Genomic DNA, 22,395 nt, shown 5'->3' with positions numbered 1-22,395 from the left:
ATCGGGACTGGGAGCGGTAGTGGCTGTGGCGGGACACAGATGATTCTGTTTCTGAGGAGTATTCTGTACCTGACCACGGGGGAGCGGAGCCGGACGGTGCTGGGGAGTGGTACCGGGGAGACTGAGACTGAGATCAGCACCGCAACATCATGGGCTTCCCCTGATGATGAATCAATGGTGGTGCCACCATGAGTGCCGCCCTCGGTGCGGAGACAGGTGTCGTAATCGTCCATGGTGCTGGGCATTGCACCGCAGTCGGTGCCGTCGTCGGTGCCACTGGCGGTGCCCGAGTTTGCAAAGTCAGGCCCCGCACCTGCCTAGCCAGGTACTGCGCTGTCGTGGCAATGAGGTCTCGAGCCGCCTCTTGTGTCCAGAGTGGAGGGGAGATCAAGCTCTTCCTCCAAATTGTCCCGGGTAGAAGAGTCCATTCTCGCTGGACTCAACGATTTTGCAACTGGAGCCGGAGTCAATGGCACCGGTTCTTGGGGACCAGATCAAGGGTGTCATGGACAGGTCACCTGCTGTACGCGTTCCTGCCATTCACCCTTATACAGAGTGCTCCTCAAGACTTGTTAGGACAGGGCTTTTTTGATCCTCATAGCACCAGCGTGGCCTCACCAGCACTTGTTCACCATGTTACTGAACCTCTCAGTGGACAGACCACTAGCGCTCCCTCTCTGTCTGACCCTAATCACACAGGACCACAGCCGTGTACAGCACCCCAACCTCGAGTTCCTCCACCTCATGTTGTGGAATCTCCACGGCTAAACCTTCTTGAGCTTCAGTGCTCACACTCAGTGAGGGAGGTCCTGTTAGGAAGCAAGAAACCCTCCACTCGAGCCACGTACCTGGATAAGTGGAAGCATTTTGCCATTTGATCTCGACCAAAGGGGAACTGAGCCATAATCAGGCCCAGTTCCCCTTATTTTGGACTATCTTTTATATCTCAAGCACCAACGGTTAGCAAGATCATCCCTGAGGCTACACCTTGTGGCCATTTCGGCTTTTCACCCGGGAACGACGGGGGGCATCAGTTTTCGGTAATCCCATGGTGAGCAGGTTTCTTAAGGGCCTGGACAGACTTTATCCTCCATTACGCAGCCCGTTCCCCCCGGGACCTCAACCTGATCCTGTCCTCACTCATGGGGCCCCACTTTGAGCCCATGGCTACCTGTCCTCTGTCCTACCTTTCCTGGAAGGTGGCTTTTCTGGTGGCTATAACCTCCGCTAGAAGGGTATCCGAACTTAAAGGACTGACCTCCGAACCACCTTATACGGTATTTTATAAAGACAAGGTGCAGCTATTCCCCCATCCTGCATTCCTGCCTAAGGTTGTCTCCCAGTTTCATGTGAACCAGGATATATTTTTACCTGTGTTCTTTCCTAAACCCCATGCCACTAACAGGGAGCGCATGTTCCATTATTGGATGTTACACGTGCCTTAGCATTTTACATTGAACACACAAAGCTGTTTCGTAAGTCACCGCAGCTCTTCATTGCTATCGCTGAAAGAATGAGGGGGCTCTCGATCTCATCACAGCACATCTCGTCATGTATCACGTCCTGCATCAGGACTTGCTATGACCTGGCTAAAGTTCCAGCCCCTCCGCTTAAGGCGCACTCTTACCAGAGCGCAGGTGGCGTCCACAGCATTCCTGGCGCAGGTCCCTATCCAGGACATTTGCAAGGCGGCAACCTGGTCTTCAGTTCACACCTTCACTTCCCACTATGCCATTATCCAGCAGGTGAGGGATGATGCTGGGTTTGGTAGAGCTGTCCTGCACTTGGCAATTAGGTGAACTCCGACCCCTCCCCGGGGTAACTGCTTGGAAGTCACTTATTGGAATACACATGAGCAATCACTCGAAGAAGAAAAAACACTTACTTACCGCTCGTAACTGTTGTTCTTAGAGATGTGTTGCTCATGTCCATTCCAAATCCCTCCCGCCTCCCCACTGTCTGAGTACTCCGGCAAGAAGGAACTGAGCCAGCGGCAGGCCAGCAGGGACATATATACACCGCCATAAAGATGCCACTCTAGGCGTCTCCACAGCCGACCTGACGAGTACCGCAAGGGAAAAGCTTTCCAGCAGTCATGCATGTGGTGCTTGCACACGCCTATTGGAATGGACATGAGCAGCACATCTCGAAGAACAACAGTCCCATTGTTTGTGGGATTGTTTATCTGCTTGGTAGATACGTTAATAAAGGGACTTCTGATAAATTGCACTTCTCATGTACTTCTAGGGTGTCTCATTTTAATCATATTGATGATGATACTCCTGATGCTGTAGCCTTCAGGAGACCAAACCATTATTGACCACTGTGGTCTAAGATTGATTAATCAGTATATCAACCCATCATACACATCAGAACAAAAGACTGTGATCCTAAAAGATAGTTTATTTGGCCACTAGTTTGCAATGCTGTATTAAAAATTACCAGACCTGATGGGTAAGTATGACTTCCTGGATTGAATTGAAAAATTCATGTGTTTTATGAACAAGTTACTAGCAGATGCAAAGGGAAGAGTTTGATATTGTGGTCAACAAGGCCATCTAATTGCCAAGACGAGCTTCTCAGCTGCGCTGGATGTATTGCATACAGTATCTTACTCGGTGACTAGAGGTGTAGTTGGGAAGAGGGTTTGTGGCTGCAAGGATAGGGCTTAACCTGCAGGTGCAATTTACAATGGAGGACTTGCCCTTTGAAGGATCAGTGTTGTTCAGCTCCAAAACTGATGAAACCCTTCACACACTGAAGCACTCCAAGGCAACTTAGATCCCTCAGGGTCTTCACATTAGTCCCTAAAAGAGAGCACATCAGACCACAATTATACATCTCATAAAGATCAGCTCTATCTTCTTCCTGTCACCAAAGACTGACTGATCCTTCCAGAAACAGGTATCTCTCCAGTTTCCAGAGGACATGGACAACCTTTGCAGCTCACTCATTGCAGTCTCCATCCCAGCAAAACATAATATAGAACCCACAATGTTCTATATCTACATTTGTTTTGATGGGACTGTCAGAAGGTTCAAACTTACTCCCATTGATCCAGAACCACTGAGTTTCTTTTGGGGACCATCTAGCCCTTCTCAGGCACACATGTTCTTGCGTCGCCTCAGACCAGTGAGTTATGGATACGATTACAACAGAATACTCTGTCCAGGTTCACGTTGTGCATACTCCCAACCCTCTTTCCCAATCTCTCTTCAAGGATCTGTTTTAGGAGGATCTGCTACATCAAGAGGTCCTCTAGCTTCTTTTAGAGTGAAAGAAAGGGTCCTACGTCAATACCTAAGGAGGGGATTCTACAGCAAATACTTTGTCATCCCCAAAAAGAAAAGGGGATGACAGTCCATCTTGGACTTGACACTTAACATGTTCATAGATTGACGTTCAGGATGATTATGCTTGCTTTGATAATGATCTCCCTGGATCCGGGGACTGACTTGCATCTCTTGACCTCCAAAATGCATGCTTCCATATATCTGTTCCATCATACAGGAAGTACCTAAGGGTTGGTGACAGGTCATGAACATTTTCACTATTGAGTTGCTACCTTTGGACTATTGACTGCATTGAGGGCATTCACCAAGGTGTTAGCAGTTACAGTGCATCTGGTCTTGAAAGTCAGCATGCAGAAGTCCAACCTAACTACTGCTCAAATATTCCAGGGTTGGATTTCAACAAGTCCACAGCCTTTCTGCCTGCGGACTGGTTCGAGAACCTGATAATAACATAAGAGAGGCCGTACTGGGTCAGACCAAAGGTCCATCTAGCCCAGTATCCTGTCTACCGACCGTGGCCAATGCCAGGTGCCCCAGAGGGAGTGAACCTAACAGGCAATGATCAAGTGATTTCTCTCCTGCCATCCATCTCCCCTCTGACAGTCAGAGGATAGGGACACCATTCCTTACCCGTCCTGGCTAATAGCCATTAATGGACTTAACCACCATGAATTTATCAAGTTCTCTTTTAAACGCTGTTATAGTCCTAGCCTTCACAACCTCTTCAGGCAAGGAGTTCCACAATTTGATTGTGCACTGCATGAAGAAGAACTTCCTTGTATTTGTTTTAAACCTGCTGCCTATTAATTTCATTTGATGACCCCTAGTTCTTGTATTATGGGAATAAATAAATAACTTTTCCTTATCCACTTTCTCCACATCACTCATGATTTTATATACCTCTATCATATCCCCCCTTAGTCTCCTCTTTTCCAAGCTGAAGAGTCCTGGCCTCTTTAATCTCTCTTCATATGGGACCCGTTCCAAACCCTTAATCATTTTAGTTACCCTTTTCTGAACCTTTTCTAGTGCCAGTATATCTTTTTTGAGATGAGGAGACCACATCTGTACGTAGTATTCGAAATGAAGGAGTATCATCGATTTATATAAGGGCAATAATATATTCTCAGTCTTATTCTCTATCCCCTTTTTAATGATTCCTAACATTCTGTTTGCTTTTTTTGACCGCCTCTGCACACTGCGTGGACATTTTCAGAGAACTATCCACGATCTTTTTCCTGACCTGTTGTAGCTAAATTAGCCCCCATCATATTGTATGTATAGTTGAGGTTATTTTTTCCAGTGTGCATTACTTTACATTTATCCACATTAAATTTCATTTGCCATTTTGTTGCCCAGTCACTTAAGTTTTGTGAGATCTTTTTGAAGTTCTTCACAGTCTGCTTTGGTCTTAACTATCTTTAGCAGTTTAGTATCATCTGCAAACTTTGCCACCTCACTGTTTACCCCGTTCTCCAGATCATTTATGAATAAGTCGAATAGGATCGGTCCGAGGATCCCCTCTCCATTCTGAGAATTTACCATTAATTCCTGTCCTTTGTTCCCTGTCTTTTAACCAGTTCTCAATCCATGAAAGGACCTTCCCTTTTATCCCATGGCAGCTTAATTTACATAAGACCCTTTGGTGAGGGACCTTGTCAAAGGCTTTCTGGAAATCTAAGTACACTATGTCCACCAGATCCCCCTTGTCCACATGTTTGTTGACCCCTTCAAAGAATTATAATAGATTAGTAAGACACGATTTCCCTTTACAGAAACCATGTTGACTATTGCTCAACAGTTTGTTTTTCTATGTGTCGGACAATTTTATTCTTAACTATTGTTTCGACTAATTTGCCTGGTACAGACGTTAGACTTACCGGTCTGTAATTGCCGGGATCACCTCTAGAGCCCTTTTTAAATATTGGCGTTACATTAGCAAATTTCCAGTCATTGGGTACAGAAGCTGATTTAAAGGACAGGTTACAAACCTTAGTTAACAGTTCCGCAACTTCACATTTGAGTTCTTTCAGAACTCTTGGGTGAATGCCATCTGGTCCCAGTGACTTGTCAATGTTAAGTTTATCAATGATAATCTTAGCACAGTTGGAATCTAACCCAGAGACCACAGTGAGGATTTCTCACCTACTTAAGCACATGACTTTGTGCCCTTCGTTGTGCTATATGCTAGACTATGCCTTTGGATGCATGTAGGTCTGGCTGAGGTCAGTGTATGCCCCTACCAAGCATCATGTAGGTCTGTGAGTGCAGGGCCTTCGAACTGCATGAGAGACACAGATGCATATCAATCTGTGGGAACTTGGAGCAGTGCGCAAAGCTTTTGAGTTTTCCATCACTTGTTCTATACTGATAACAATGGACAATATGCATACCATGGTCTATGCCAACCTGCAGCACTGGGTGAGATCTTCCCCCTAAGTTAAGAAGCAATCAGACTATGGAGCTAATGCATCAGATCCCAAATCTCCCTTTTGATGGTATGCATACTAGCCTGCAGGACAGTGTAGCAGACCTTCTTTTCCAGTCACAGGCGTGAGATCAGACTCCATTCTCCAGCACATCTCCTTTGAGTGGGCTACTCTTGAGTGGACCAGTTTGCAGTGCAAAACAAGTGTCAGGCTTTTGGCTTGAGGGAGAGATCTGAGTTCAGAATTCCTGTCTGATGCTTTCTTAATCATGTGATCATCTCTGATGTATGCTTACTCACTAGTCCCACTGATTTCTAGAGTGCTCTTCAAGATTATACAGGACGCTGATATTGATCGCTTCTGTGTGGTCCAGACAGTTTGATTCTCAGATGTTGTGAACCTCTTGGTTTCCCAGCCAAAGACCTTGCTTGTGTTCTTATATGTACTGTGTCAGAGTGAAGGGATCTCAAATTCCTTCCTCTTACAGCTCATCTGCTGCAGCTGTGCTCTTCACCTGTCTGGAATTTTCTAGTGAACAACAGAAAGGACTCCTAGACACACTTAACCTCGCTCCACTTTGCAAGGTTTTCTTGGTGGTGTCATCCAAAACCCTAACTTGACAAGAAGTTTTGGTACCAGAAATCTGAAATTATCTGCTGTACTGTATTCCATATTCTTAGCCGTTTTTTCACAAGTAAAATCAAATAAAAGTACAGGTACCCAGGATTAGACAGTTAATAAACTGAGAATACTTCATTACATTATTGGTGCATTGAGACAAGTGATTCATTAGAAGTGTCATGTACTGTGATGGAGATAGGTATAGTATCCTGATCTGACTGTCTTCTGGTTTAACCATTGGAGAATCTGTACCAAAGTGGGAGACTGGAGGGTAGGGAGTTGTGTATCTTAATCCACAAATGTAGAAGTGCAGTATGGAAGAATACTCCAAGGCCTTAATTCCTTCCACTTGTATAATCTGTCACTGTGTAGTACCAAGAAAGAATACCAACAAAAAGGGTAGCTTTTCACTCTTGTTGTCTTGCGAACTGTAATAATTGCTTCAGAATAGCTTTTATATAAATTTGCTTGAATGTAAAGAGTAGCATACTGAAAAGGACCTGATTCTTTGAGACTGCGGGTAAGTCGCTTCAAATCACTGCACCTAAGGTTTCCCACTTGTAATTTTGGGATCATGTTTATTCTCCTTTCTAAGAAGTGCTTTGAAGTCTGCGGATGCAAAATAATAGTGTAAACTAAGGTGCTAAATTGCTGTTATTCTGTATTGTAGGTTTCCAGGAAGGAAGCTATTCAGAAAGACTTGGCACACGAAGAGGTGTTGCAGGGGGTTTCAGAGGTGGCCATATAGGATTTGCACAAAGTCAAAGTAAGTTGTATGGCATTCAGCTTTTTGTATTCATCATGGAGCAAAAATTCAATTCAATTACTACTTGAGTAGACAGAGGGCTTTCCCAGAAGATTTTTAGGAATAAATGAAGGTACAAGTTATGGAATGGTCTTGGTGCTTCAGAAATATATGGAAACTTAAAATGTACATGAACAGGTTCACTTCTGATATTGCAGAGTGGGAGTTTTTTAGGAATAATATAGTTTTATAAATGATAACCTGATGGGATTGCCACTTTTTTTTTTTTTTTTTTTTTTAGTTCATTGAGTTGAAATTGCTAATTCAGGCTTGAACACTTATGCTTTGTATAATTACTTTCTGATTACTTTGGGTATGAATTACTACAGATAATGAAAATGAGCAACGAGGACAGCAGTCTGATAGCGTCTTTATCTCTAGGAGAGGAGGGTTTGGAGGTCCTACAGGTAAGATTATACTTTCTGTAAAGTATTTATTTAAATCTTTTTTTGTGATTTATTTGGAGCTGCTTGCTCCTCGACTCCATTCTCTTCACTAACCCTAAGCATTCTTTAGCCTACAGCTGTATTAACTTAGTTTATCTCTACACTCAAACACAGAAGAAACCTACCAGACATAGGAGGGGCCTGGAAAGCTTTTGGTCTTGCCTCTTTTAAAGAGAAAAGCAGGGTGTCTGCAACTGGGGTATCACATGCAGAATCCAGGTTATAGAATTATTTTGTTGCTACTGACATTGGATTTGTTTATACAACTACATGTATGCTCCCAGCCCTGCTGGTTTCTATTTACTAGAATACATGAATCACTCATTGGAATGATGATGTCCTCTACCCCCAAAAAAGCAGGCTGGATTCCTTTAACTACTCAACACTTTCTAAGGATTGAAACACCACCTTCCTGATCACTGGTTTAGAATTAGTACTTTAAATTTATGGGTCCTCCAAGAATCAGTGTTTCAGGTCTTTACATTGTAGGTGGCAACTAGCTTAGTCAGTTTTTCAGAATGTTTGTTCAGCAGGGTATAGCAATTGGTTATTGTGGTGGTGGATATCTGAGCTGGTGGTCTGATTCTTTATTATCAGACAATAGAACTATTACTGGCATGGCTGTTGAATAGGGCTGTCAAACGATTAAAAAAATTGCAAAATTAAAAAAAATCACAATTAATTGCACTGTTAATAATAGAATACCATTTATTTAAATATTTTTGGATGTTTTCTACATTTTCAAATACCGTATATACTCAATCATAAGCTGGTTCGTTTATAAGCCGACCCCGCCAAGGTGGATAAGCAAAAATGGAAAATTTTTATAACCCATTCATAAGCCGACCCTATAATTCAGGGGTCAGCAAACTTTGGCGCCCAGGATAAGCCGCTGGTGGGCTGAGATGGTTTGTTTACCTCAAGCGTCCACAGGCACATAGGTAAACCTAAGTAAACAAAGTGTCCTGGTGTGCCAGCTGCTTACCCTGAAGGGCCGGGACAGCAACTGGTGGGGAAATTTTTTGGCAGGGGAGAAGCTGGGAGTCAAGGGAGGAACCCTGTGACCATCCACACATGACCCCACCCCTAACCCGGGACCCCAACACTCTCCCCATCCCATCCCTTCCCACCTTATTTGGGATGGGCCAAGGGAGGATGTCTCTGACCTGGCTGGAGCTGCTCCGGCGGGCCGGACTGAGCGGCGCAGCTGCAGCCCCAGAGCTGCAGCTGCTTCGGAGGCTGGGAGGAGAGCAGTGTGGCCAGAAGCGGAGAGACTCTGGCTCCGCCTCTTCCCTTTTGTCTCTGCTCGCTGTGCTGCCTCTCCTTGCTCCCTTTGTTGGAGGAAGGGGCTGTGTCCCATCTCTCCCTCTCTATACCCGTTCATAAGCTGACCCCCATCTCTGGTGATTCTCTTTTTTACTAAAAAAATTCGGCTTATGAACGAGTATATACAATATTATTGATTTAAATTGCAACACAGAATACAAAGTGTACAGTGGTCACTTGTTATATTATTTTGTATTACAAATATTTGCACTGTAACAAGATAAAGTCAAAGCATGAAGCGGCATACGAATGCATAGCATATCTGGCATGTAAATAACTTGGAATGCCGGCTACAAAAGTGTCATGTGAACTCCTGTTCTCGCTTTCAGATGATTATAAATAAGAGGTCAGCATTATCTCCCATAAATGTAAACAAACTTGTTTGTCTTAGCGGTTGGCTGAAGAATAAGTGGGACTGAGTGGACTTGTAGGCTCTAAAGTTTTACATTGTTTTATTTTTGAGTACAGTAATGTAACAAAATACACATTTGTAAGTTGCACTTTCATGAGAGAGATTGCACTACAGTATTTGTATGAGGTGAATTGAAAAACAGTTTCTTTTGTTTATCTTCCTTATAGTGCAGATATTTGTAATAAAAAAATAATATAAAGTGAGCACTGTATGCTTTGTATTCTGTGTTGTAATATAAATCAATATATTTGAAAAATAGAAAAACCTCCAAAAATATGTGTAATAAATTTCAGTTGGTATTCTATTATTGTTTAACAGTGTGATTAAAATTGCGATTAATTACGATTAATTTTTTAATCAAGTTAATATTTTTTGAGTTATTTGCTTGAGTTAACAGTAATTAATTGGCAGCCTTAGTCTTTAGCTACTGTTCCAGGGCTGAACTTCACGGGTTTGATGTCTGGGGCCTACAAACTTTTTTTCCCCAGTCCCTACATTCTTTTTCTGAAAGGTTTTCTCCCCCACTCCCATCTTCAATTAGCTATTTTTGGTAATTTTCCTATGTTCGTGTTGATTCTCCAGGAAGTGTTGTATATCCCTATGTCTTTGTACATTCCTGTTACAGAATTTGAAGCCTCAGGTGTGAGATCTGAAAGCTGATTGGTAGGCTAATTGTTTAAAACCTGTAGACAGACTTGACGGGAACAAAACCAAGGGCCTTGTAGATGAGCAGGTCAGCAACGAAACAGGACAAACCAGTCTTCCTGCTGAAATAGGTTTCAAGTCCCCATCTGATAAGTTACTTTCAAGATTCAGCTTTATAACCTGATCGATTGCGTATCCTTGTATGATTGGTTCTTGTGAGCCCAAACGAACAAACTGCCATTTTTCATTTTCATTTACAGAATGAAAAATGCACTGCTTGAAGGTTTTGCATATCCAGTGGCTTAGTATATTGTTCATAGGGTCATAGTATCAATGCATGTTTTGATAAACAAAGATCTGAAAATATTAGGGAATGGCAAGAAATACTTAAAATATTGCTTGACACGGTCAAAATTTTAGTCCTTCCACAGCCACTGTGGAGTGCTGGAGAGCAACAATTGTGATGTTTACTTGAGCATCCTTAAGCTACTTGCCAGACCTAGTACAACTTTTGCCCATCATGTCAGTGACGCCAAGAGAATCAAGTACTTGAGCAAGACAGTTACTGATGAACTAAGTCTCTTAACATCATATACTAGGAGACATATACTTATTAGTTGCAAAGAAGTTAAGTTTTCATTTTACTGTCATTGCAGATACAACCATGGATATTAGCTTTATAGCAGTAAGTGAGGCAGATGCTGAATCCTTGTTTGATCAGTTAACTAATGTTTTATTCTGCAAGTATGGATTAAACCCCAAATACATGTCTGGCCAGGGATGTGATGGCTAGTGTTATGGCAGAGCTCATGGGGGATTGCAAGCAAATATGAGAGAATAAGGTAAGGGAGATAGTGTATGCACCATGTAACCATTGCCCAGACATCAGATTAACCTAGTTTTGATTCATGCTACTGAAGGTAAAGCCAGTATAGACCTGATGGTTTTCTTCACAACTTTGCAGGAAATATATAAATATTTCAGATTCTATCAATGGGCAAAAACTAATGAAGTCTAAAAATTGTCTTTATCTTCAAACTCTTACTCAAGAGAGTACAGTTTTGTAAAGAGTAAAGGAACTTGATGTACTTCAGGCCTCTGAAGAAGTTGACAGGATTGATGCAGCAGATTAAAATGAACAGGCTTCTGAAGAACGAAGACGACCTGTACATCTAAAGTACTCTGCAAGACTAAATGGGCAACCCAAGTGAAAGCCGCTGAGGCAATGATAGTAAATTTTCAGAATATATTTGAATGCTTAGAAGATAAAACTGTCACTCAATGCAGAAGGAGTGAGGACATACCTTGAGCAAAAAGCAAACTGTCCTTGTTGGATTGGATGTTCTTCCTCAGGTTGTTATGGCATGGGAGCTTAGTTATCAGGACTGCAGTCTCTGGAATCCTTCAGTCAAAGAAAATTTACCTTTTCCAAGTCCTACAGATATTTGAGAACATGGTGAATGAGTTCAGCAAACTCAGATCTGAAGGAAATTGTAAAAGAATCTCAGAACAGTGGGAAGCAATGGGTTTTGAAAATGCAGTCTATCCAAGCCACAGGAATAAACATGTATGCTGCAAGGATGACAAAATTTCACATGATTCTGTGTTAAGTCAAGCATAACCATCAAAGGAAATGCTTCAAGGTTTTGGCATGATTGGGGAACTAACATTTCAATGTGAGGGATTTCAACAGATAGCTACACTATTTGGTTCCTCCATCCCTGTCGACTTCAAAATATAGCTTTAGAAGAGTCAAAGGAGGAAATTCTTAAACTCATGGGAAAATAGTCATATTTTTCTTTAGACTTGGTTCATGAGTCTTTCAAGATGTCTTACTTTGCAAATGCTGCGGAGGTGTTTAGTTTGTCATTTGGAGTCCAGAGCTACTTGAATTTCAAGAGAACTTGACATTATGATGCTTTTCCGGAAATATTGTGTTGACTCTCACCAATGCATTCAGCACTGTGTCAGACACAGCTGAGTGACCTTGCTCTCCTTGCAACTGAGAAAGATGAGACAGCAAGATTGGAGCTGAACAGTATCATAGAACAATTTGCCAAGAAAAAGCATCACTGTGGTGCGAGATTCCAATAATTGGAAATATGCAAGCCAACAGAGTTTGGGTGAGTGTTTTTTGTGTGTGTGTGCTCTGAGAGTCGTTAAAACTGGGTTACTCCTCAACCTCCAAGTATGGAGGTTATCCTCTCTCACTTTCTAAACATCCCTTTTAGCTTCTCAATTTATTGCCAACTGAAACTGTTCAGAGAACTGGGACTGCCTCGCTAACTCCCTGGTGTCTTGCCTCCACTTGAAGCATGCGGTTCAACTGGCCCTCTCCTTTTTTCCATTACACTTTTAATTTTTATCCCTGTTCATGGTGCCCGACCAATAAGGAGAAGAGTTTTGGAGGACAGAAGCTTGTAGGAAACCTATGTTCTAGAGAAAACGCAGCAGAGTACCAGTCCCGCCATTAAGGGAAGAGAATATATCATTTTGTGGTACAGGTATGCTACTTCAGTAAGGCTTAAGCTCAGAGCTTTGAGGAAGTGGTTTCAAACGTGAGTGTTCATGGCCAGCCCTGCTCTCCTCTCTCTACGTATCACCTCTATTTCTATACATATGATTAAAATAAAAAGGCATTCCTCTGTCTTCAAGGGGCAAGTCATAGACTGCAACAGCAACAAAGCTGTAGCTGTTGCAGAAGCAGCAGAGACTTTGCAACTGTGAGGCTGGATAGCCTAGTAGGTTAGAGGAGTTTCTACCTCGTCTAAAGTGATTAGTTCATGTTTTCAAGAAGAGGCCTTGGTATACCATGACACACACAACATCAGCATCCTAGGATGGAAACAGGAAGAGAAAAGGAAAGAAAATTAAAAAACATAAATTCCCACACTCCGTTAGGCTACTCCCATTCCCCTGCACCCCATCCCCTTTGAACAGAACTTTATTTCAAAGTTTTCAAGCTTTCCACGTCAAATTAAAAATCCATATTGGACAAATTTTCTCAAAATGAACGGTCTTCCCATAGATTTAAGTTCCTTTCTGTTATCCATCTTGTTGCCCTCCTTTGTTTGGGCTAGGTAACAGTTAGTGAAGAACAGCATTGCAAGCCTCACTTCACCAGAAACAATTATTCCTTTTTCTGAGAACATTTTGGGGTTTTCAGTCAAGACTCATCCTAGGGGAAAGAGAGCAGACAAGTTTAAACAAATACTAGTTCTGTCCAGGCTGACTATGTGCAAGGCTCATTTCTGCATTGAGGCCCGGCCTTTCTGATTTGTGTCAGCATTTTTCACTGTCCTACTACAAAGGCTATCCCCATGTGTCTGTGCCACCAATGCAACCTGCAACTTTGCGAACCCATTTTCAATTCCAGGTTATGCCCTTTGACTTCTGTTTTTCTTCACCAATGCAGTGGTGTATCTGATGGCCAGTCTATGACGGGTCAAAAATTACTTGTTGATAACTCATTTGTATCAGATAATGTGTACATCCTGACCATATCTTTTAACTGCTTGAGTCCCTGGTCGACTTCTGTTTTCAGGAGCTCCTTGGTGCCCTCTCAATTGGCCCACCTCTATTAGATTTTTCCTGGTTCTAGTCTAGTTGCCAAAGAAAAGATCTTACAAGGAGCTCCAAGTATTTGTCCTCCAGGGACTCTAGTTACTTTGCATGACAGTGTCTGGATTTGGAAACTGGTGTCTGATAGTTATACACCTTTGTTTAAATATATACCACATTCTCTCATTCCTCCTGTTTTAAAATTTCTAAAAAGACTAGTTCATGCATATCCTTTGCATTTGAGAGTGTCTCCTGACCTGTAGCTTTAATGTAATTCTGATGGGCCTTATAGAACCAGCCTTTGAACCCTTTCCGGTTTTTCAACATCCTTTTAGAAGCGTATTCAGTAATGGTTCTGCTAGTCAGAGTGAATGACACCTCTCTACTCTTCTGTGATATTCCTTGCTTATACAACCAAGGATTGCGTTTGCCCTCTCAGCTACAGCATTTCAATGGGAGATTATGTTCATTTTATCTGTTCTTGGCTGGAATCCTTTTTTGTGTCCCTGTTTACCATCTTGCAAGTGTGGCTATATTCTTTGTTCCTAGATGTTGACCTTGTATTTGGTTGTATTAAAAAGCCTGATATTTTGATGAATCCATCTCATCAGGTTGGCCTGTATAACTGACCTGTCCCCATCATTAATTTGCGGATGACAAAAATTGGTAAAATGGTAAATCTTACCCACAATGATTTTATATTTTCTTTCACATCATAGATAAAGATCTAGAATGACTTTGGGCCAAGAATGGTTCTCATGGGACTCCACTAGAAACACCACCATTGGTTGAGAATTCCCCACTTTTATAATTACTTTTTGGGAACTGTTTAACCAGATTTTACCCTTTTAATATGGGCTACATTGACTTTATATAGTTATAATATTTTTATCAAAATGTTATGTGGAAGAACTAAATCAAAGTATATTACGTCAAGAGTTAGTTGATAAAGTTAAGCTTGTGATCTCATTTAAAAACAAAAAACAGGTTTGACCAGACCTATTTTTCCATAAAACTGTTCATTGACATTTATTATACTGCCATCCTTTAATTCTTTATTGTGTCCATACGAGCCTTTGCCTAGGATAGAAGTGAGGCTAAGGTTATGTCTACACTAAAGTTTGACACCTGTGGCTGGCCCATGTCAGCTGACTCAAGCTCTCCAGGCTTAGGTTAAGGCACTTTTTAATTGCGGTATAGATGTTTGGGCTCCATCTGCAGCTCAAGTTCTGGGACCCTCCCACCTCACAGGGTCCTAGAACCAGGTGCCAGCCTGAGCCTGAATGTCTACACCGCAGTTAAACAGCGCCTAAGGCGGGCAAGCCTGAGTTAGCTGACATGGGCCAGCCACAGGTGTCAAATTGCAGTTTAGACATACCCTACCTGGCTTATAGTTAAGCTGGGCTTACCCTTTTAAAATGTTGGTATGACATTTGCTTTTATCTAGTCCTCTAACTTCCACAGTGTTCCAAGATTTGTTAAAAACCAGTATTATTGGTTCAGAGAATTGACTGGTGGATTCTTTTAATGCTCTTGGATGTAAATTATTGTGTTTTAAAAAACTTTTAATTGCTGTTTAACATCCTCCCTGGCCACTGATGGAATAGGTAGTATTCATTACCCCTATAAAATACTAATTTGTTATCCTTCTGTCCAGATACAGAAAAGATGTATTAATTTAATCTTTTCTTTATCATGATAGATGATTTTACCATCTTGATCTAGTATCAGACCTATACCATTGCTAGAATTTTTTGTTACTGACATATTTAAAGAATTCCTCCTCCTTAAATGTACTAGCAGTACCTTTTTCATTGATACCTTTAGTTTCCCTTACCAATTGTCTTCATATCCTAACTGCTGATTTGTACTCACTGGTATCATCTTCCCATTTTTCCATTTGTTATAATTTTTTGATTTATTATTGCTGCTTTTGCTTCCCCTCTTGACTAGACTAGTTATTTTACCCAAAGGTGGCTGCTTTTGTGATTATTTTGGAATTGTTTTTAGGCACTTAATAAAGCATACTTAAACAATTCCCAATTACTATTCATGCCTTTGTTTTATTGTCCTGTTCAATTTTACTCATGATTGTTTGCAGCTTTGAGAAATCTGCCTTTTTAAAATACAAAGTAATTCCTGGGTAGAACTATATTCTGTTTGCACATAAATAGATCATGATCACTTGTATGTAGGCAACAATCAATTTTGATTCCCGTGATCAATTTATTTTTCTCTCTCAGAATCCGGTTTAGTATAAAATTACCACAAGATGGTTTCAATACTTTTGTGTTAGAAAGTTACCTATAATTTTTAGGCACTCCAGGGATATTTTAGAAGTGGCAGCATATGCTCCCTATATTGAAGTCCCTCAAGATCATAGAATTATTTCTAAATATTCTAGATAGATATATTTAAGGAGTTTCACATACTGTTCCCATGTCTGATTTGGTGGTCAGTGACAGACCTCCTGCCTACATCCCATCTTGCAATTTATCAGGTAGAAGGAACATATTCCAGGTCCTGTCTTTAATTGTCAATAACTAAACCAGATAATGGCATCTTTGATGCACTACACACCACCCCTCTGCTTCTACTTACTCTTTCCTAAATAGTTTATACAGTTATTTTAACATTCCAGTTATGTGATTCTTGGTATGGATACCAGTAGGCAAAACTCATTGTTGGTGGCGAGGTCTAGCTTAACTTGTAAAATAACTTTCTGCATGGAAAGGCAAGCTGTTGCTGTAGCTTCCAGTTTATTTTCCAACTGGATACTTGAAGCAAGCGTTCTGGGGTGGCTGAGGAGACGGTACTTGCTACTCAGCTTCCTGGATTCATCAGTAATCTCTCTGGAGTCCAGGGAGATTACTGATGAACTGGGGAAGCTGAATAGCACATACTACCTCCTCAGCCGCCCTGCGTGGGGCATAATAAAACACACTTTCCCTTAAAACCCTGCAACTGGGGGTCTGGCAGCCACTCTCCATGTCAGAATTGTGTGTTCATGTGTCTTAGGGGAGTTTGATATTGAGTAATCTGAAATGCTTTGGATAATCAAAGTAGTTTTTAATGTAGTAGATGTAGAATGGTGAGGTCCCTACTCTAGTAGGTGTTCAAGTTAATGATTGTTGTACTGTATTTTCCATTCTCAGTAAGAGACCCTCATGATATTTGCCACACATTTAACATTGCATGGACCATTGGTTCTCTTCAATAGCATTTTGGGATGAAAAATAATGTTAATGAACAAAATGAAAAAATGTGCCATAATTAAACGCAGGGTGGCTTTTTGGGTGGGAGTTTCTGTTTTATCACATGAACTGAGGTATTCCCTGTAGGATGGGACAACTGGAGACAAAGAATTGAAAGTACTTATCATTGTCCTTCCTTTCCACTCAGACTTTGTAGACTAAGTTTTGCTAGCACAGCTATGTCTGCTAGTAGTGTGAAAAAATTACATAGCTATGTTGGCAAAACCCTCAGTGTAGACAGCACAATACCAACAGTGCGTTTCTTCCGGCTTAGCTGGTGTTAGTCTGGCACATAGTGTAGCTATGCCAGCAGAAGAACAACTTCTCTCTGCTTATTCTGCGTCTCTTCTACAGAGCTCTATTGGAATAATGGTGTTGTGAAGGGCTTTGTAGTGTGGACAAGCCGTAAGTCCTCTTTGTTGTCCCATAACTATATATGACCTAAAAGTCTCTACAATAGAGAAGGCATGGAATGAGTTTATGGACAGCTTGTTACTGATTTTTCTTTTTTTAGCCTTTGCTGCTTGAAAGGACGAGTTGACGTTCTTACATAAAGAATTACTGGGTGGATGGATAATGAACGACTGACAAAACCGCTGCCAGATTTTTCTTACTGGGAAGGGATCCTGCTTTCTGCTACCTGTAGTCATAACAGCTTTAAGATATTGTATTAAGATCTGTGAAGCACTGTTACACCCAATTACATGTAAATAATTCTGCCTTTGTTTTTCAGGTGATAATGACAATAATAGAAGCAGAGGATTTGGACGCAAAGGTCAGCTGCTTATGTATTGGGGTTATACAAAGACTGAGTATATTTACTAGTGATTGAAAGGAAGGGAGGGAGTCAGGAGGTTTGGGTTGTGTATTCCTAGCTCTGATACTTAGTTTCTTTGACAGCTTGGGCAAATCATATGTCACTCCATGCCTCATTTTCCTTGTTTATAAATGGGATAATACCTATCTTGAGAGACTGAGATTTATTTTATCATTTTTTGGAAAGTGCTTGTGAGAAGTGCTTTGGAAAGTGCTTTCCTTAAATGCAGAAAAGCAAAAATATTAAGATGCATTTGCTAGAATTTAGCAGAAGCATCTTAAAGTGGCATTGTCAAGTTACATTTCACTGGTGTCTTAAATTTCCTTTCAGAGTAGCAGCCGTTCCATTCTATGCATCTGAAGAAGTGGGCTGCAGCCCGCGAAAGCTTATGCTCTAATAAATTTGTTAGTCTTTAAGGTGCCACAAGTACTCCTGTTAAATTTCCTTGTTCACTTTGTACCAAATAACTTTGTTAAAACTGAAACTTTTTTAAAAAAAAAAGTAAATTTACTTTTCACTCTTACTTATTTACGATTGCATTTCTCTCATCTTGGATAATGAAAATATAGTAGCCAGTTTGATTTCTAATCAGTTCAGTCCATTTCTGTTTTAGGTTTTCGAATACTAGACCAATGTTTGCAATGTGGCCGCAGTGTTTGGGGTGCAGGCAGGGCAAACTAGCTATTTAATATATTAAGATACTACACTAAAAGTAAGGGTACTGTACATATGCTTAATCTCTAGTCCTGGCTGTCATCTATCTTTTTCCTTCCATCAAACCATTCGGATTAGCCTCTGTATGTAATTAAAAAAAGGTATGATTCTTAGTTCTCCAATGTTGTTTAGTTCCGTCCATCAAGATTCTTTCACAATTTAACTTTTTAGATAGTCACTAATCCCACTGACAAAGGAATATAGACTGCTTTCCAGACAGGCGTAGGATAGTTTTAGTATCCCAAGCATACCAGTTCATTTTGTCACTAGCAACTATGGAGCACTGTTTTGTTTTGTGTTTAGAACTTTCTGGAATACCTTTATTTACATTTTAAGAAAAGAAATTTCTAATGGTTCTTTGAGTGCTTGCTCATGTTCATTCCAATGTAGGCGCGTGTGCATTGTGTGCACTGTCGCTGGAAGACTTCTTTCCCCCTAGTGCTGTCTGTCAGGTCAGCTCTTGGAGTGGTTCTTCCATGGTGTGGTATATAGGCACCTACCAGCCCGTCCCCTCCTCAGTTCCTTCTTTCCATCTGTGGCGGTCACTGGAATCAAGTGAATCCCGTAGTGGTAGTCTTCCTGTAAATAGATAGTAGATAAGTGTAACTAGTTTGTTAGCATAAGTATAATGATAGTTTGTCGGTAAGCACCCACCCAGGCCCTGGGCCATGCCTCGATCCCACGGCTTCAAACTGTGTGTGGTGTGCCTCAAGCAGAGGCCAGTCAGTGGCCCTCACGAGAGCTGTTTAAAGTGCTTGGGAGATGGTCATATTCAGGATAAGTGCCAGATCTGTAGGAACTTCAGTTGATCTTCTCTCTTTTTTGGTCCTTGCTCTGAAGTTCCTACTTATGGAGGCAGCACTCAGTCCCGTTTCAGAGCAGCGACCGGACCCGGTACCAAGCACCTTTTTCTACCAGGAGTGTGCAGGTGTCTGTTTGGGACACCCGCATGGCTTTGGCTCCCCAGCACCATCCTCCCGGCACTGGCATGCTTCTCCAGCGCCGACGACTTGGAACTGATCACCATCACCAGTGCTGAAGAAGTGGTCAAAAAAGTCTGATCAGGGACATTCCCCCTTGAGAGAGCCTGTTGAGAAAGTGCAATCTGTGGCAGACCACTCTCCATTTGGAGGCAGTTCAACCAGCACCATTGAGTCCGGCACCAAGAGGCTCCTCACATAGGGTGAGCCAAGAAGTGGACACGACCCTGGCAGCACTCCCAACACTAGAGGCATATGAGGAGGCACAAAACCTCTTCATTGTCCTGGCACTGCTGTCCCCTAGCTGAGGGCTGCAGGGAATAAACCAGGCATCACTGGTTCCAGCCACAAAAGGGCAAGCACCAGCCCTGAGTAAGCCCACAATGATGGCAAGACGCTGCTCTCCATCCCGCTCATCATCAGGGGAGTCGGCATGGAGACCACACTCACTGCAGTGACACGGCACCCCACCTGGTCGTACTCCTGGCACCTCTCATACTCCAGGCGTTGATCGCAATCTCCATGCTGCTCTTTGCCATGGCACTGCTCGCAATCTGCACCACTTGTCGTTGAGACACTGCTTTCCATCATGGCAAAGCTCCCCATGGTGGCACCATTATTTGTTGTGGCACCACTCTCCTCGGAGACGCTGCTTGGCACCACCGGGCACGGCACCGCTCTGGTCATCTAGGGGTGGGTCCTCTGGCTTAGAGTCGCATGCAGTCATATGCCTTGTGAGGAACTGGATCCAGAGTGCATCACAGGTGCCCTGCGGGCAAGACCCAGGGATTTGTCCCAATAGGGTGGGTATGGCCAATGGCAGATGCCTCCTCAGTGGCCAGTGTAAACCCCTTGGCCACAAGTGGTCCAGATCTCCCACAGAGTGACGCTCTTTTTCGGCGCCCTGGGAGGCGAGGGTGCCCCCTCAGTCCCCTTTCAAAAAAGAAAAGTACTCCACAGGGGGCCTTCATTTTAGAATTGCTAACCACCAGGCCCTGTTTAACTGTTGCTATTTTAATTCCTGGTTGGCAATCCAGAAGTTCAAAGAGTTCCTGCTAGCTGACTCTAGGGAGGAATTTGGGGCCTTGGCTGAAGAGGGCAGAGCAATAACCAAGGCGTCCCTACAGGTGGCTCTAGATGCCATGGATGTGGCGGCCTGGGCAAAGGGCACAGGTGTGGTAATGAGGAGGAGCTCCTGGCTACAGTTGTCTGGCCTCCCCCATGAGGTCCAACAAATGCTTCAGGGCTTTCCATTTGAGGGGCAGTTCTTGTTTTCGGAACAACTGACTCCTGGCTCCACAGTCTCAAGGATAACCTTGAAATCATTGGGTCTCCCCTCCCCATCCCGGAAACATTTTAAGCTGCAGCCTATGGGCTGTTTCTACCAGCCCTACCAGAGGCAGGATTTTGGACAAAGGAGGAATAGGGGTTTCAGAAAGAGACTGACCCCTCACTCCTCAACAGCCTCGACATCTGTGCCCACGAGATAATTATCAGGCAACAAACAAAACTTTTGAGGATGTGCCTGAGGACGATGCACCAGTCCATAACCTATATCTTACCTGTATGTTTTTGGACTGTTCGTTCCAATTTTACTGGGCGTGGGCCACCATCATGTCTGATTGGTGCTCCTCATGGTAGAAGTGGGATACACCTTGCAGTTTCTCCTCCCCTCCTTCCCACTCCCCATCACTCTTCATGTACCCTTCTCACAAAAATCTCCTGGCCCAAGAGGTGCAGTTACTCCTAAGGGCAGGAGCAGTAGAGGAGGTTACCATAGTGGTAAGAGGCAAGGGGTTTTATTCCTGCTATTTCCTGATCCCAAAATCCAACAGGGATCTCAAACCTATCCTAGACCTCAGGAACCCCTCAACAAGTTCTTGAAGAAGCTGAAGTTCCGCATGGTCTCTCTGGCCACAATTATTTCTTCCTTAGATCCAGGGGACTGGTATGCCGCCCTCGACTTGAAAGATGCGTATTTTTTATATAGCTATCTTCCAGCGGCACAGAAGATACCTTGGGTTTGTAGTAAATCAGGACCACTCTCAGTTCAAGGTTCTATCCTGCGGTCTATTGGTGGCCTGGAGAGCCTTCACAAAATGTATGGCAGTGGTGGTGGGCTTCCTTAGAAGGAGAGGGGTGCAGGTCTACCCATAATTGGACGACTGGTTGGTGAGAGGTTGATCCAGGGAGTTAGTGGAACAGCATGTGCAGATTGTATGGTCCACTTTCGAGAACCTGGGCCTCCTGATCAACGAGCAGAAGTCCAAGCTCATGCCTATCTAGAGGATATCTCCGATGCAAACCAGGCAAGAGCCTCCCTGCCAAAAGGATGCTTCAGGACCATCTCAACACTCATTCAAGACCTGCTAGCATGCCCCACCACCAGGGCAAGAAATTGCCGTAAACTCCTTGGGCATATGGCCTCTTGCACCTACATAGTGCAGCATGCATGCCTTGGACTCCGTCCTCTACAGCTGTGGCTGGCATCGGTGTACATACCGGGGCATCACCTGCTAGACAGAGTGTTGATTCTTCCCCAAGCGACGCAAGATGCCCATCAGGGGTGGCTAAATCAAGATATAGTATGTGCAGGGCCTGCACCGTCAATAGAGCTGGTCACGGTTGCCTCGGCTATGGGGTGGGGAACCCACCTGGAGCCCCTTGGGACACAAGGTCTGTGAGCACCAGAGTAGGTACACCCGCATATCAATGTCAGGGAACTAAGGGCAGCGCGCCTTGCCTCCCAGGTGTTCTGCTGCAAGCTCCAGGGCAAGTCTGTATCAGTCCTCACAGACAACACCATGGCAATGTTCTGTATAAACAAGCAAGGGGTGAGAGCCTGATCATCTCCCTTCTGCCTCGAGGCATTGAAATTTTGGGACTACTGCTTATCCCACTCCATTCACCTGGAGGCTGCTTATCTTCCATGCTCGCAGAACAAGCTAGCGGATTACCTGAGCAGGTCCTTCACCAGTCATCATGAGTTGTCTCTCCCACAAGACATCCTGGAGGCTATTTTCCAGAGGTGGAGGTTTCTCCAGGTGGATCTGTTTGCAACCAGGAGCAACAGGAAATGCCCCCAGTTTTGC

At 43.0% G+C, this 22,395-nt stretch overlaps 1 protein-coding gene across 3 annotated transcripts in view; it reads left to right on the top strand.

The window, feature by feature from the left end:
- The window catches only part of DDX4 (DEAD-box helicase 4), a 104,035-nt gene that overhangs the window by 34,682 nt on the left and 46,958 nt on the right, over positions 1-22,395 (top strand). For all 3 annotated transcript variants that reach the window (XM_054032240.1, XM_054032239.1, XM_054032238.1), the window contains 3 exons: positions 7,014-7,109; positions 7,478-7,555; positions 17,526-17,567. In XM_054032240.1, coding sequence (XP_053888215.1) covers positions 7,014-7,109; positions 7,478-7,555; positions 17,526-17,567 — 216 coding nt within the window. The remainder of the gene's footprint in view (positions 1-7,013; positions 7,110-7,477; positions 7,556-17,525; positions 17,568-22,395) is intronic.

Source organism: Malaclemys terrapin, chromosome 6 (genome assembly GCF_027887155.1).
Source record: "Malaclemys terrapin pileata isolate rMalTer1 chromosome 6, rMalTer1.hap1, whole genome shotgun sequence".
Lineage (NCBI taxonomy): Eukaryota > Metazoa > Chordata > Testudines > Emydidae > Malaclemys > Malaclemys terrapin.
The sequence above is the reverse complement of the archived record's forward strand: the minus strand, read 5'-3'. Positions and strand labels throughout refer to the sequence as shown.